Below are 15177 nucleotides of genomic sequence, written 5' to 3'. Positions count from 1 at the left end.
TTTGACCTATAATGGTTTACTTTTATAAATTTTGACTTGGATGGAGAGTTGTCTCATTGGCACTCATACCACATCTTCTTATATCTATTGTTAGAGAATAAAAGGGTACAAATCAGTACAATGATTATAACATTATCAATTTGGTGTTTACCTGATGTAACTAAGTAACCAAATGTAATGACGTTACCAGAAAACAAATGCTGACTTTTCATATGTATAGAGCTTTAATGACAAAAGTGAAACTGATAATTTTCAGGTTTTGTTAGTAATAAAATTCTGAACCTTTTGATGGTTGAACACTTTTATATGAACTTTATTGTTTTCAAATCATTTGAAATGACCCTTTTGATCTACTCATTTTTGTTTCTTGACCTAAAAATTGTGAAACCAAAACATGACTTTCGTTTTTATTCAGGCTAAAATAAAACAGATTTGATTATGTCACCAGATTTATAGCACAGGACTCACTGAGCGCTGCTCAGCAAATCAATACTCACTGATTTTCTCACCAATAAAGCCTACAGCCAATATGAATAAACAATAACATTAATGTCCTCTTGCTTCCTTCAAGAATACCCCTTATCTATAACATCCCTTGAATGCTTGAATAATGGACCATTCAGAATCCTGAACATTTTGTATATTAACCAATGCAATTTTTAGATTAATGTTCAGGTATGCATAACTTTGCTTACTGCCACCACTGACATATACTAATCCATTACAACTTCTCCAAACATTAACATAGTACACTGTATTACAATCAATTAAATTAAGACTAACATCAATCATCTTTGAATTCAATATCCCCCACAACAGTCATTGTATTGTCTATATTTAGTGGAGGTTCTTCTGTGTTTAGATCTTCACAAGTTAATGATGATTCCTCTGTGCTCAGTCCACATTCTTCTCCAGCATTGACAATATCATCTACAGAATTTGCCTCTTGTTGGTGCTGCTGAGCTAATTGCTAAAAAGAGAATTATATTTATTTTACAAGCCAAACAAAATAATGATAAAACTTTTGCATAACACATATATCTCCAATGTTTTATTAAAAGGACAACAACTCTTAAAATATGAATGGTATGAACCAGTTTTCCCATTCCAATCAACTCAATGTGAAATTTGGAGATATTGCCTTGACAAATACTCCCAAATGCTGAAATAACAAAAGTCTATGCACTAATGATGATAACTTTCAAATGTTTCAAAGAGGTAAGGTCAATTTCATCTAAAGTTATTTCACACTTGTGCTATTTAAAAAAAATCTTCAATCTTTTCTAAAAGTCACAGTATTATATGTTTTATTTTCTGACAGAATAAATATCATGTCATATCTTTGAACATCCACATGTAAGCAAATTATAAAAGTTTTCAGATAGTTCAAAAGTTGAAAACAGCAAAGGACAAGGTATGTTTAGGGACCAAATTGGACCTAAAATGAAATGTTGAATCTATGTACTTTAATAAAACATTGCAATTTATGTTAAAAATATTTTCCAGTCATCGGTTATAGTCATGATAAAACAGAAAAGTTAGTAAAATAGAGATTGAGCCTAAAACAAGTTGATTCACAAATGACCTACATTTTGGAAAATCTTTTACTTGTAATATTTTGACTCTCTAAGAGTCAAACGATACTAGGTTTCATCAACTTTCAGATTTTGATTACCATGACTGAAACACATACATGAACCTTCAAAACGAAGGCAATGTCAGGTGATTCCTGTAATGGATGTGCACATATTGCAGCAATTCTTCACCCAAAATAAAAATTAACTATTATACTGAACAAAAACTGACCTAATCACGAAATTTTAATACTGACTTAAACTAGTCATTGAACCATGAAAAACTGTTGACACAGATATAAAAACAAGACTGCAAATGCTGAAATGTCTTGCCTGCTAAAACTGACCATGATTGATTTGATGTTGACAGTCTTAAAGATACGGTTTTACATAAACTTAACATTTTCAGAGATCCATGACAATAAGGTTAAGGTTTGATAAATCCTGTCAGACAAACACCTGACAATCATTCCATACACCAAATATAGTTGACCTATTGCTTACAGTATTTGAAAAACAGACCAAAACATGAACAAAATTAACATTGACCAATGAACCATGAAATTGAGGTCAAGGTCAGCTGATACCTACCAGATAGACATGTACACCTTAAAATCATACTGTACACCAAATATAGGTTTTTGAAAGGTATACGACAGAGCTGACAACAGATGCCAAGTGATGGCAATAGCTCACAAGGCCCAGAGGCAAGGTAAAAAAAAGTCCCATTTACATACAAATATATCCAAATATACAATGGGTACTTTGGATTTATTTCTATTTGTGAAGTACTAGTTTTCACAGATTTAGTGGTTGTTTGTAAACCTTGTAAGGTCCCTATTCTTTAGAACAGCCATGGCACAAGTCTTACCTTTGAGGAACCTAGTCGTTAAAACAGAGATGGCACAAGACTTACCTGTAAGGCTTCTAGTCGTGAAGGATCAGTGATTACATATACGTGTTGTCCATTTTCTAAAACAGATATGGCAGTGACTCCTCCTTGCTGTTGTAGTTGATCTAATGTCATGGTGCCAGGAAGTGTATTCTGTATAACTGTTGTGTTATTATCTGTATCTTCCTGAGACTGTTAAATAATAATATCACATGTAGATTTTCTTATCCCAGACATATAACCTTAGCCGTATTTGGCACAACTTTTTGGAACTTTTGGTCCTCAATGCTCTTCAACTTTGTACTTGTTTTGGCTTTCGAACTTTTTTGATCTGAGCGTCACTGGTTAGTCTTGTGTGGACGAAACGCGCGTCTTAAATTTTAAACCTGGTACCTTTCGTTAGCTATTTTTCATATGTTTCTCTGTCCTATATGTTCTCTCATTTATTTGTATTGTAGTTCTGTCATGTAATGTTGTCATTTTAATGTTATATTTAACATTGCCATAAAAGCAGGAGGTTTGGCTAGCCACAAAACCAGGTTCAACCCACCATTTTTTTCTTAAAATGTCCTGTACCAAGTCAGGAAAATGGCCATTGTTATATTATAGTTCGTTTCTGTGTGTGTTACATTTTAATGTTGTGTTTCTGTTGTGTCGTAGTTCTCCTCTTATATTTGATGTGTTTCCCTCAGTTTTAGTTTGTAACCCGGATTTGTTTTTTTCTCAATCGATTTATGAATTTCGAACAGCTGTATACTACTGTTGCCTTTATGTAGCAGATAACTGAAATCTTTCACTGCTATACATTCATGCAGAAAAGAATTTTACCAATAAAAAAGCATTTTAGTTCCAAAACTTGAGTGCATATCCTAAAGTTTCTTGTTTGTTAAATTTATCAACAGTTGATAATCATTGAGAAAAGTGTTACTACAAGTATTGAGAAAACTCAATATAAAAATAAGAAGATGTGGTATGATTGCCAATCAGACAACTATCCACCAGAGACCAAATGACATAGAAGTTAGCATCTATAGACTGCCATACAGCCTTCAACAATGAGCAAAATCCATACTGCATGGCAAGCTTTAAAAGGCCCTCAAATTACAAATGTTAAACAATTCAATGGAGAAAACTAATGTCCTCATTTATGTACAAAACAATAATAAAAGAATACAAATAGAATATACAGCAACAAATGACAACCACTGAATTACAGGTTCCTGACTAGAGACATGCACATACAGAATGTGGTGGGGTTAAACATGTTTGCGGACACCCAACCCTCCCCTAACCTTGGACAATGGTGTAACAGCACAACATAAAAACAAGGTATCAAAATCGGTTGAAAAGGTCTTAACTCATTAGATCAATACAAAGCACTTAAACAACAAACAAAAACACTAAAGACACAAAGTACAGATCTGAGAGTACTGGCAGTTACTGAAAGCTAGTTCAAAGCCAATAACAACTAATAAAATAAAATGCTCTGCAGGGCGCAGCTTGATACGACCGCAGAGGTCGAACCCTGAACAGTTGGGGCAAGTATGGACACAACATTGACGCTTGATACAGCTCTGAATTTGGATTGTGATTAAATATTTGACACAGCATAGGTTTCTGACACAGAATGAATGTGGTCTAAGAACTTAAAAATTTTAAATTGGACATTCACCTATTATGGTCCAATATCCAAAATCTAAATACATGGTTAGATTCAGCATATCAAAGAACCCCAAGAATTCAATTTTTGATGAAATCAAACAAAGTTTAATTTTGGACCCTTTTGACCTCAATGTGGACAAAGTTGATAACGGGGCCCAAAAATCAAAAATCTAAATACATGGTTAGATTCAGCATATCAAAGAACCCCATATATTCAATTTTTGGTTGAAATCAAACAAAGTTTAATTTTGGACCCAGATTTGGACCAACTTGAAAACTGGGCCCATAATCAAAAATCTAAATACATGTTTAGATTCAGCATATCAAAGAACCCTAAGAATTCAATTTTTGTTAAAATCAAACTTAGTTTAATTTTGGACCCTTTGGACCTTAATGTAGACCAATTTGAAAACGGAACCAAAAATTAAGAATCTAAATACACGGTTAGATTCGGCATATCAAAGAACCCCAATAATTCAATTTTTGATGAAATCAAACAAAGTTTAATTTTGGACCCTTTGGACCTCAATGTGGACCAATTTCAAAATGGGGCCCAAAATCCAAAAACTTAATACACGGTTAGATTCAGCATATTAAAGAACCCCAAGAATTCAAGAATAAAACCCCATTGAAATTGGTCAAGAAATAAGCAATTTATACGAAGTATCTTCTTTTGCACAATACTGTGCAACTGAATATTTCTTGCTATTGCGCAATACTGCACAATTGACAATTTCTTGCTATTGCGCAATAATGTGCTATTGGATATTTCTTGCTATTGCGCAATACTGTGCAATTGAAGATTTCTTGCTATTGCGCAATACTGTGCAATTGAAGATTTCTTGCTATTGTGCAATACTGTGCAATTGAAAATTTCTTGCTATTGCACAATACTTATCATATAATAATTTACACATCCTGTTTGGTGTGTATCTCCTACCATATCATTATTATTTGCTTTTAAATATAAATCAGAAATAACCAACTTAAAATGGAAAATTTTAAAAGAAAAAAAAAGGAAAAAAAGAAAAAAAAGGAAAAAAAAAAAAATCCCCCCCCCCAAATTTTTGAACCCCCTTATGATTCATTACACCCAAACTCAATCCCAGCCTTCCCTTTGTGGTATGGTACCTTGCAGTACAATTTCAGTTAGATCCATACACTTGAACACAAGTTATTGTCTGGAAACTAGAAAAATGCTTATTTTTGGCCCCTTTTTGGCCCCTTATTCCTAAACGTTTCGGGCAATTACCCCCAAACTCAATTCCAGCTTTCTTTTTGTGATATGGAACCTTGTAGTACAATTTCAGAAAGATCCATACACTTTCACACAAGTTATTGTCATGAAACTAGAAAAATGCTTGTTTTTTGCCCCTTTTTTGGCCCCTAATTCCTAATATTTTGAGGCAATTACCCCCAAAATCAATCCCAGCATTCCCTTTGTGATATGGAACCTTGTGGTACAATGTCAGAGAGATCCATACACTAACACACAAGTTATGTCTGGAAGTTACAAAAATGCTTATTTTTGGCCCCTTTTTGGCCCCTAATTCCTTAACTGTTGGTACCGTAACCCCCAAAATCAATCCCAACCTTCCTTTTGTGGTATTGAACCTTATGATAAAATTTCATAGAGATCCATTCACTTAAACTAAAGTTAGAGTGCGAAAACCAATGTGTCTTCGGACGACGACGACAACGACAATGACGACGACGCCAACATCATACCAATATACGACCGCAAAAATTTTTGCGGTCGTATAAAAATCATGTATCTAAGACTAAAACATCAATCAGTACACATCCAACATCCAATGAATTTAGTGTAAAAACATCATTCATTTTCAGAGAAAAACATGATCTTGTGCAATGCCAAAATATAGGTATAGACAGAATGTAGGACTTCAATTGGTAACTTTTTATAATAAGTTTATTTAAAGGATTGAGTAATAAGTTTTCTACAGGTACAGTCAAACTTCCAAACCAAATCTTTGTTTCTATGAAAGAATTTATTCAAGGTTTAAAACAATTGTGGTAAAGAAATACTTGACGGTCACTTAATATTTTACCATAATAAATACTTTTATTGAAATCCAAAATGTCGCTCCAAACACTGACATAACGAACAAGTTGTTTGGATATATAAACACTGTAAGATGGTCCAAAAAAGGAAAATTAACAATAGGGAAAGAAAAATTGTTCCTTTTGTCAAAAATTTTAGAGCACAGTTTCCTGTGTGAAACTGGAATATCTTATTCTAGGAAAGGACATGATAACTGAACCTTTAAATAAGGTACAGGTAAGTTGACACCTCAGTGTCTTCCCTAGAAAATTTTTCATGCATGGTGGGTCCATGGTGAATTTGCAACGCAGCGTGTGACGCTTCTTTTTCAGAATTAGTTACACTACATCATCTATATATTTCAAGCCATATACCAATCAAATTGTTTTATTATAGGTACAGCAATTCATATAAGTCATGGAACTTAGAAGTATTTATCACAGATGAGAGGAATTAATGAAAGATCTTAATAAACAATAATAAAAATAATCCAGTCTGCAATAGTTATTTACAAATTAATGTCATGTACACATTATTTTGTTGATATCTTCCTCTGTTTCAACTTTCCTTTGTTCCTTCAATTGATATCTATGCATTATGCAATTTAGCACTTTTTGGCATAGTCTGTTTCTCAAAGGTGTTTCAACTCTGTTTAGACATGAAAAACACCTTTCACAATCAGCTGTTGGCAAAACAAGACCAATTGCTGCATACTTAGACAGACAAAGATACTGTTTTTTGTTTCTTTGGATCTTTTGTGATTCTCGTATTTTCTTTCAGTGATACAATGGTACTGGTAGGGTTTCTTGTGTCTGTTGGTACATGTTGACTTTCAGTGCATTCTGGTGCAGGTTGAATTTCAACTTCAGTGCTTTGCTCATGGTGATGATTTTCATCTGTCTGACTACAATTTGATGAAGGAGTAGACTTCTCTAACCAACTTGTCAAAAAAGATGGGCCAATAAGGCAACGTTTCTTTGATGGTTGCTTGGACATGGTCGTTAAAATGATGATTGTTCTTCGAATTTTGCTGATAGAATGGCATCAACAGAAAGTTGTTAAATAAAACTTTGAATATCATCATTGCTTCACAGAGATTTTACAGGAAACAAAAAAAAAAGTTTACTTGCGTTAATTACAGAAGTCGTCAATGGAGAATACCTGACATACGGACATACGGATGAACTATTTGGCAATTACCTGTTTGGAAGCTAAGCTGACATTTTTTTCATAACAATTAACTACTTTTTTTTAAATACATCCCTGTCCGATTTATTTATAACACTTCATAATTGTGAAAATCCTATCTTGCCGAAGTGAAAGAAATTTAGCCCCACTTGTGTAAAAAACGGCTTGTGACCCATTGAAATAAAAATAGAACAACACAAGTTTATTAAAAACAATATTTCCGTAAATAACTACGCATGTTTTGAAAATTTTTCTATGAAATCTTATAAATATTTCATAAGACACATCTTTTTCTCGGCCCGGTGGCGGTGATGTGTATTCTTTGATATAATCAATCAACCGCTACTAATCTAAAAATAACTGATTGTTGTGACCAATCAAAAAATAATTCATCGATGTGAATATAGCTGAGGAAATAACTGCGAAACTTTATTAAAAAAATGTTTTGTCCATTCCCGGTGAAATTACATTAGTTTTATTTTATAATACCAAATTTTGAATTTCTACTTTTTAAAGATCACAGTAAAATAACGATGTCAGACACCCGTTTTAAAGGTGAAATTTATACTGGAATTGTTAAACTTTTTGTTTAGCACTGAAAGATATGCATTGGTGATTAATCTGTCTATTTATTTATCAGCTAACTGGCAACTTCTATTATGTAACCGAAGTCTCGATGTATAACCAACTAATCAAGAAGGTTGTAAAATCCCCGCAAGCGCGACGTGATGCATCCAATTATCAGTCGAATGAGTTTAAAACACCTGTGGAGTGTTGTCACTTGTCACTTCACTTTCAAAATATCGATAATAAATATTTTACAGTTATAATTTTCACACATAGCGTATGCATTGCAGCAATGATGAAAGCATGGCGGTCGAAATTTATGCGTAGCCGTACCACAATGCTTGAAGAGCCTAGGGAAAACACTGCACCTGTCAAACAAATATATACACCTAACAATGTGTCCATATACAAAATATAGTTGATCTTTCACACATTGTAACTGAGGTACTAACTTGTGCATAAAAACTTAATATTGATCACTGAAAATAGGCCAAGGATCTGTTGACTCCTTACATATGGACATATACACCTAACAACCATTCTATAAACCAAATATAGTTAAGTGCATGGATGTTAATGCAACAGCATTAAATAATCACTTCTACACATCTGCAATAAAACATAATGTAATGTTGACAAATGAGCCATCTAAATGAGGTCAAGGTTAGATGAACCCTATCAAACTGATATGCACACCCTACAATCATTATCAAACTGAATTATTATCAAATTGGTAAACCTAGTCCTTCACCAGTTTCTAATCCTCATTTAAATAAACAGTGAATGTGTCCATGGGACACAGATGATGCCCCAGCTTGCATATGACATTATAAAGGGACATAACTCAAGAACTGTAAAAGTGACGCAACCCAAATTCAAATTTGATCTGTGTTTTGTGGTGATAAGCATTGTGTATAAGTTTCATAACATTTGGTTTAGGCAAACTTAAGTTAGAGAGCAGAAACCAATATTGGGATGTACAGATGGATGGGGGCATAAAATGTTGATATCTTTATGTGACTGACCTAATTTAATATTGTATATTTACCTGTGTAGATTCCATTCCACTGTTCCCATTATTTATCACCAATGTGTCATTTCCTTCTGTAGTAGTTAAAGCATACTCAAATTTAACTTTCTTGGCAAGGGGCTCTCCAGTCTCACCTTCACTTCCATTCTCTACAATAAAAATGTTTCAGCTATTACACAGACAAATCTTGTTAGATACGGTAAGCCATATTCTATGTTGAACAAAGGTGATTAAATACTTAGTGTAGAAATCGTGTTTATTTACAGTATCTGTTACATAATTGACCACATGATTGTTAGGAACCAGGACATAAAGAAATAAAGAAATGTCATGACTTTCATCATCAAGTTATTGAACTGAAACATATCATAATGGTCATCCACTGTTATCTTATATAAATTTCATTCAAGTATATGTACATGTATGATAGCTGTTTTATTTGGTATCTACACTGATGAGGAATTTATCTTTTTTAAAATTTGACTGGTTTGTTTCAACATTCCTGACAGTTTTGTATTTAAAAGAGCAACTGTCACTAAAGATAACTTTACATAGTGATTGAAAACCAAAGCAAAAACTGATCCAGTGTGAAAAAGATTTACAAATAGAGACTGTCATATGCACATGCATTGAACCATCCTGGATGATTTGCCCCTGGATGCATACAGTAAAAGTCATATTTCTTATCAAAAATGTTAAAGTTACTTTGAACAATATGATTAATTCACACCTTTCCCCATTTACTTTCTGAATCATTTTGTCCCAGTGTGGGTCACATCTGTGTACATGACATATCCAGATAAGATCTTTAAATGTATAATAACATCATGCAGTTTTTCTTTGAATCAATTACATTACCTAGGTAATTGTCCATGTATAGAAAAAGCAAAAAGAGCACTGTCAAATATAGAAAGTTAAATGACCAATGCCAAACTAAATTCATATTCAGGACGACAATATGTTAATATATGAATATAAATATATGAATCCTGCTTTGGTCTAGACTGACACACTTAGCAGAATTTTTACCTGCTATTTCTCAAGGAAGACATGTCACATTACCTGGACACACCTGTCTGACCATTATTTGCTCTTACTTGTAAGGTTGGTGCTATGAGGAGAAGCATTAAATACCAATTTCAAGTCTTTGGTTTGACCTGGGACATACCCACATGGGGTTGGATGCAACAACATCCCACACTTGATGTGAGAACACTACCACCAGACCACCAATGTGGTTACTGTGCTTCAGAATGCCCGATTGTTGTCATGTTATTCAATAGGCTACACCAATTGAGTGCTAACAGTGCTTTCTTTCTACCTGTATGTCAGACAAAGAAAATTAAATGAACTGTTGTTTGCCAGGGAAACAAAAATATAGCAAGGGACAAAAGATTTAAAAATTCCAACAGGGACATAGATCGATCAGATATTTGATTGGGTACTCTATTCTTTAGAATTTTGAACAAAAATAACAAAAAAGATAAATTACGTAACAATAATTTATCAATTAATGAAATGACGCACTCAGCAGTGGTTAGAAGGGAATGCACAGTTTTCACGTGTAATTGGGTTCACCTTTGCATGAAATGGGTTTTTTTTCAACACTTATTGACAAATGGATTAAGTTTTTGTTGTTTTTATTGCGTAATCACTCAAATATGCAGCTTTAATATCTGGAGCTCTGCAATAATGTTGAGGTACTGTAATATCTATAAATATTTCTAGTCAGCACATTGATTCCAATTTTTAGGCTTTGTAACTTTTTGGAAAAATTCAATATTTTGTTTTATACAATAAATTTGAATGATGACATTTTAAATAAATAAATTATTCTTTGAGATGAAGATCCACAGACTTTGGATTTGTTCCAACCTGCTCAAATTAAACCTTCAATGGAAAGAATTTACTATCCCTGTGATCCAATTTTAAAAATAAAAAAATAAAGTCATTCTACAGTGCTAATGGAAGGCAGTGGAAGGCAAAGGTTAACATTGAAAACTGAGAGTGGACCTCAACTCATTTGAAATCATTTCTCTTAAACATTGTTAAATTTAAAGCAAATATATTATTAAATTGATTATCAAATATAATTTTTTGAAATATTTATACTGACCAACAATTTCAATTTACCGTAGAAAGGCTTGTATAGTTCGCAGTGGTACATAGTCCGCACCCCCTTCTCCCCACGAAATTTTAGGTAAAAAAACTTTTTGTAACTGTTAGAAAAGGTCTAATGAAACTCCGGTAATTTCAAATCCTGTGCGGTCGTTTGCGGTATTTTCTTGGATAACCCTGTTTTCCATCATCAAACAGAAGCTGAAACTGCTTGTAAATGATTCTAGAACGCTTCATGATTGTTAAAATAAGTTTAATTCACTTAAAAAACAATTTAGAAACTTGTGTATGTTTAAACAGGAAGTTTAAAAAGCACGTGTAAAAGAAGAAATTAACCGGTGAGAGTCGAAATCCGTACATAACAGATATCACTATAATACGACTTTGAAAGTAAAACAGTTCCATCCTTTTGTAAAACAGTCTTTAATATATCTATCATATTAATGTTTGAAGGGTCTTAAGCTAATACAAACCATATTAGTCAGTATGAAACACCAAAACGGAACGAACAATGACCGATTACGTTTTGTAGTTTACAAATTCTAAGCTGGTTTACGGTTGTCTTTTTCACTATGTTTGTATCGTTTCAATCAAGCAGATACCAGTTTATTTCAACCAATGCATTGAAAAGAAACGAGAAATTTGTAATGAAAGGTTTAGTTTTTATATTTATCAGTATTAATTTGATATTGAATAGAAATAACTTATTAATATGGATGAGTTAAAATTATTAGTTTGAAAAATGATAAGAGCGCCCTCTACAATATAAATAACAAAGATGGCGGAACGTAAACAAACCACCTCGCCCGCGAAATTGAAATGTTTCTCTTATTTCTTGCTTATTGTACTCTATAGTCCGCACCCCGTCTGGAAGGTCCAATTTTGGAGAATAAAACCGCGGACTATACAAGCCTTTCTACGGTAGAGTTATTCAATTCATTTTGGTGGACTGGCAATTCTATGAAGCTTAATCCTAACCAGGAACAGTCAGAGCAGAGGCAGCATTTCTATCAAACTTTATCCTAACCAGGAACAGTCCAAATAGAATGGGCATTCCTATCTAACTTAATCCTAACAAAGAATAGTCCAAATAGAAAGAGCATTCCTATCCAACTTAATCATAACCAGGAACAAATCAAAGCAGGAGGAGCATTCCTATCCAACTTGATCGTAACCAGGAACAGTCCAAATAGGAGAGCATTCCTATACAACTTAATCCTAACCAGGAACAATCCAAACAGGAGCAGCATTCCTATCCAACTTAATCCTAACCAGGAACAGTCACTACAGGAGGAGCATTCCTATCCAACTTAATCCTAACCAAGAACAGTCAAAGCAGGAGCAGCATTCCTATCCAACATAATTCTTACCAGGAACAGTCCAAATAGGAGGAGCATTCCTATCCAACTTAATACTAGCCAGGAACAATCCAAATAGGAGCAGCATTCCTATCCAACTTGATCATAACCAGGAACAGTCCAAATAGGAGAGCATTCCTATACAACTTAATCCTAACCAGGAACAATCCAAACAGGAGCAGCATTCCTATCCAACATAATCCTAACCAAGAACAGTCAAAGCAGGAGGAGCATTCATACCCAACTTTTTCATAACCAGGAACAATCCAAACAGGAGCAGCATTCCTATCCAACTTAATCCTAACCAAGAACAGTTAAAGTAGGAGCAGCATTCCTATATAACATAATTCTTACCAGGAACAATCCAAACATAGGCAGCATTCCTATCCAACTTAATCCTAACCAGGAACAGTCAAAGTAGGAGAAGCATTCATATCAAACTTAATCATAACCAGGAACAATCCAAACAGGAGCAGCATGCCTTTCCACTTAATCCTAACCAAGAACAGTCAAAGCAGGAGGAGTATTCCTATCCAACTTAATCCTAACCAGGAACAGACCAAATAGGAAGAGCATTCCTATCCAACTAAATCCTAACCAGAAAAGTCCAAGCATGAGGAGCATTTTTATCCAACTTAATCCTAACAAGGAACAGTCCAAATAGGAGGAACATCCCTATCCAACTTATCCATAACCAGGAACAGTCATAGCCGGATGAGCGTTCCTATCAAACTTAATACTAACCAGGAACAGTCCAAGCAGGAGCAGCATTCCTATCCAACTTAATCCTAACCAGGAACAGTCCAAGCAGGAGGAGCATTCCTATCCAACTTAATCCTAACCAGGAACAGTCCAAACGGGAGCAGCATTCTTATCCAACTTAATCCTAACCAGGAACAGTCAGAGCAGGAGGAGCATTCCTATCCAACTTTATCTTAACCAGGAACAGTTCAAGCAGGAGGAGCATTCCTATCAAACCTAATACCAACTAGGAACGGTTTAAGCAGGAGCAGTATCCTATCCAACTTAATCCTAACTAGGAACAGTTCAAACAGGAGGAGCATTCCTATCCAACTTGATCCTAACCAGGAACAGTCCAAATAGGAGGAGCATTCCTATCCAACTTAATCCTAACCAAGAACAGTCATAGCAAGAGGAGCATTCCTATCCAACTTAATCCTAACCAAGAACAGTCATAGCAGGAGGAGCATTCCTATCCAACTTAATCCTAACCAGGAACAGTTCAAGCAGGAGGAGCATTCCTATCCAACTTAATCCTTAACAGGAACAGTCATAGCAGGAGGAGCATTCCTAGCCAACTTGATCCTTACCAGGAACAATCCAAATAGGAGCAGCATTCCTATCTTACTTAATCCTAACAAGGAACAGTCCAAGCAGGAGGAGCATTCCTATCCAACTTTATCTTAACCAGGAACAGTTCAAGCAGGAGGAGCATTCCTATCAAACCTAATACTAACTAGGAACAGTTCAAGCAGGAGCAGTATCCTATTCAATTTAATCCTAACAAGGAACAGTCAAAGCAGGAGGAGCATTCCTATCCAGCTTAATCCTAACCAGGAACAATCCAAATAGGAGCAGCATTCCTATCTAACTTAATCCTAACCAGGAACAGTCATAACAGGAGGAGCATTCCTATCCAACTTAATCCTAACCAAGAACAGTCGAAACAGGAGCAGCATTCCTATCCAACTTAATCTTTACCAGGAACAGTCCAGATAGGAAGAGCATTCCTTTCCAACTAAATCCTAACCAGAAACAGTCCAAGCAGGAGGAGCATTTTTTCCAACTAAATCCTAACAAGGAACAGTCCAGAAAGGAGGAGCATTCCTTTCCAAATTAATCCTAAACAAGAACAGTCAGAGCCAGAGGAGTGTCCTATCAAACTAAATACTAACCAAGAACAGTCCAAGCAGGAGGAGCATTCCTACTAAACTAATAAATTGCTTCGCCGAGCACAGCTGGATACGACAGCAGAGGTCCAACCCTGAACAGTTTGGGCCCCTTTTTGGCCCCTTATTCCTAAATTGTTAAGACTATAACCCCCAAAATCAATCCCAACCTTCCCTTTGTGGTTATAAACCTTGTGTTTAAAATTTCATAAATTTCTATCTACATTTACTAAAGTTATTGTCCGGAAACCAAATATCTATGGACGACGCTGACGACGACATGATACCAATATACGACCGCAAAATATTTTGCTGTCGTATAAAAACTAACCAGGAACAGTCTAAGCAGGAGCAGAATTCCTATCCAACTTAATCCTAACCAGGAACAGTCCAAGCAGGAGGAGCATTCCTATCCAACTTAATCCTAACCAAGAACAGTCACAGTAGGAGATGCATTTCCATCAAACTTAATTCTAACCAAGAAAAGTCCAAAAAGGAGAAGCGTTCCTTTCCAACTTAATCCTAACAAGGAACAGTTCAAGCAGGAGGAGCATTCCTATCAAACAATCCTAACTAGGAACAGTCCAAGCAGGAGGAGCAGTTCTATCAAACTTTAACCTAACAAGGAACACTCCTAGCAGGAGAATTAATCGAAAATTAAATTGTGCAGAAGCATGGCTCTAAGATACCAAGAGCCATAATTCTCATTTAGGTAAATCCACAAGCATGAAAATAGCTTGTGCAACATAAGCTTCATTGCCAGGAGCTCTAATCATACATAAACTGCAGAAGCTTAATCTGACATCCAGTTAAACT

General features: G+C 34.8%; 1 protein-coding gene across 3 annotated transcripts in view; it reads right to left on the bottom strand.

Moving 5' to 3' along the window:
* Positions 1-393: 393 nt before the first annotated feature.
* LOC127705753 (zinc finger protein 76-like) overlaps positions 394-15177 on the bottom strand; it is a 40687-nt gene continuing 25903 nt past the window's right edge. For all 3 annotated transcript variants that reach the window (XM_052210109.1, XM_052210111.1, XM_052210110.1), the window contains 3 exons: positions 8994-9124; positions 2491-2658; positions 394-970 (listed from right to left, as the gene is read on the bottom strand). In XM_052210109.1, coding sequence (XP_052066069.1) covers positions 785-970; positions 2491-2658; positions 8994-9124 — 485 coding nt within the window. In that variant the 3' untranslated portion in view covers positions 394-784. The remainder of the gene's footprint in view (positions 971-2490; positions 2659-8993; positions 9125-15177) is intronic.

Source organism: Mytilus californianus, unplaced genomic scaffold (assembly GCF_021869535.1).
Source record: "Mytilus californianus isolate M0D057914Y unplaced genomic scaffold, xbMytCali1.0.p SCAF_6, whole genome shotgun sequence".
Lineage (NCBI taxonomy): Eukaryota > Metazoa > Mollusca > Bivalvia > Mytilida > Mytilidae > Mytilus > Mytilus californianus.
Note: the sequence above shows the minus strand (reverse complement) of the source record. Positions and strands in the feature narration are given on the sequence as shown.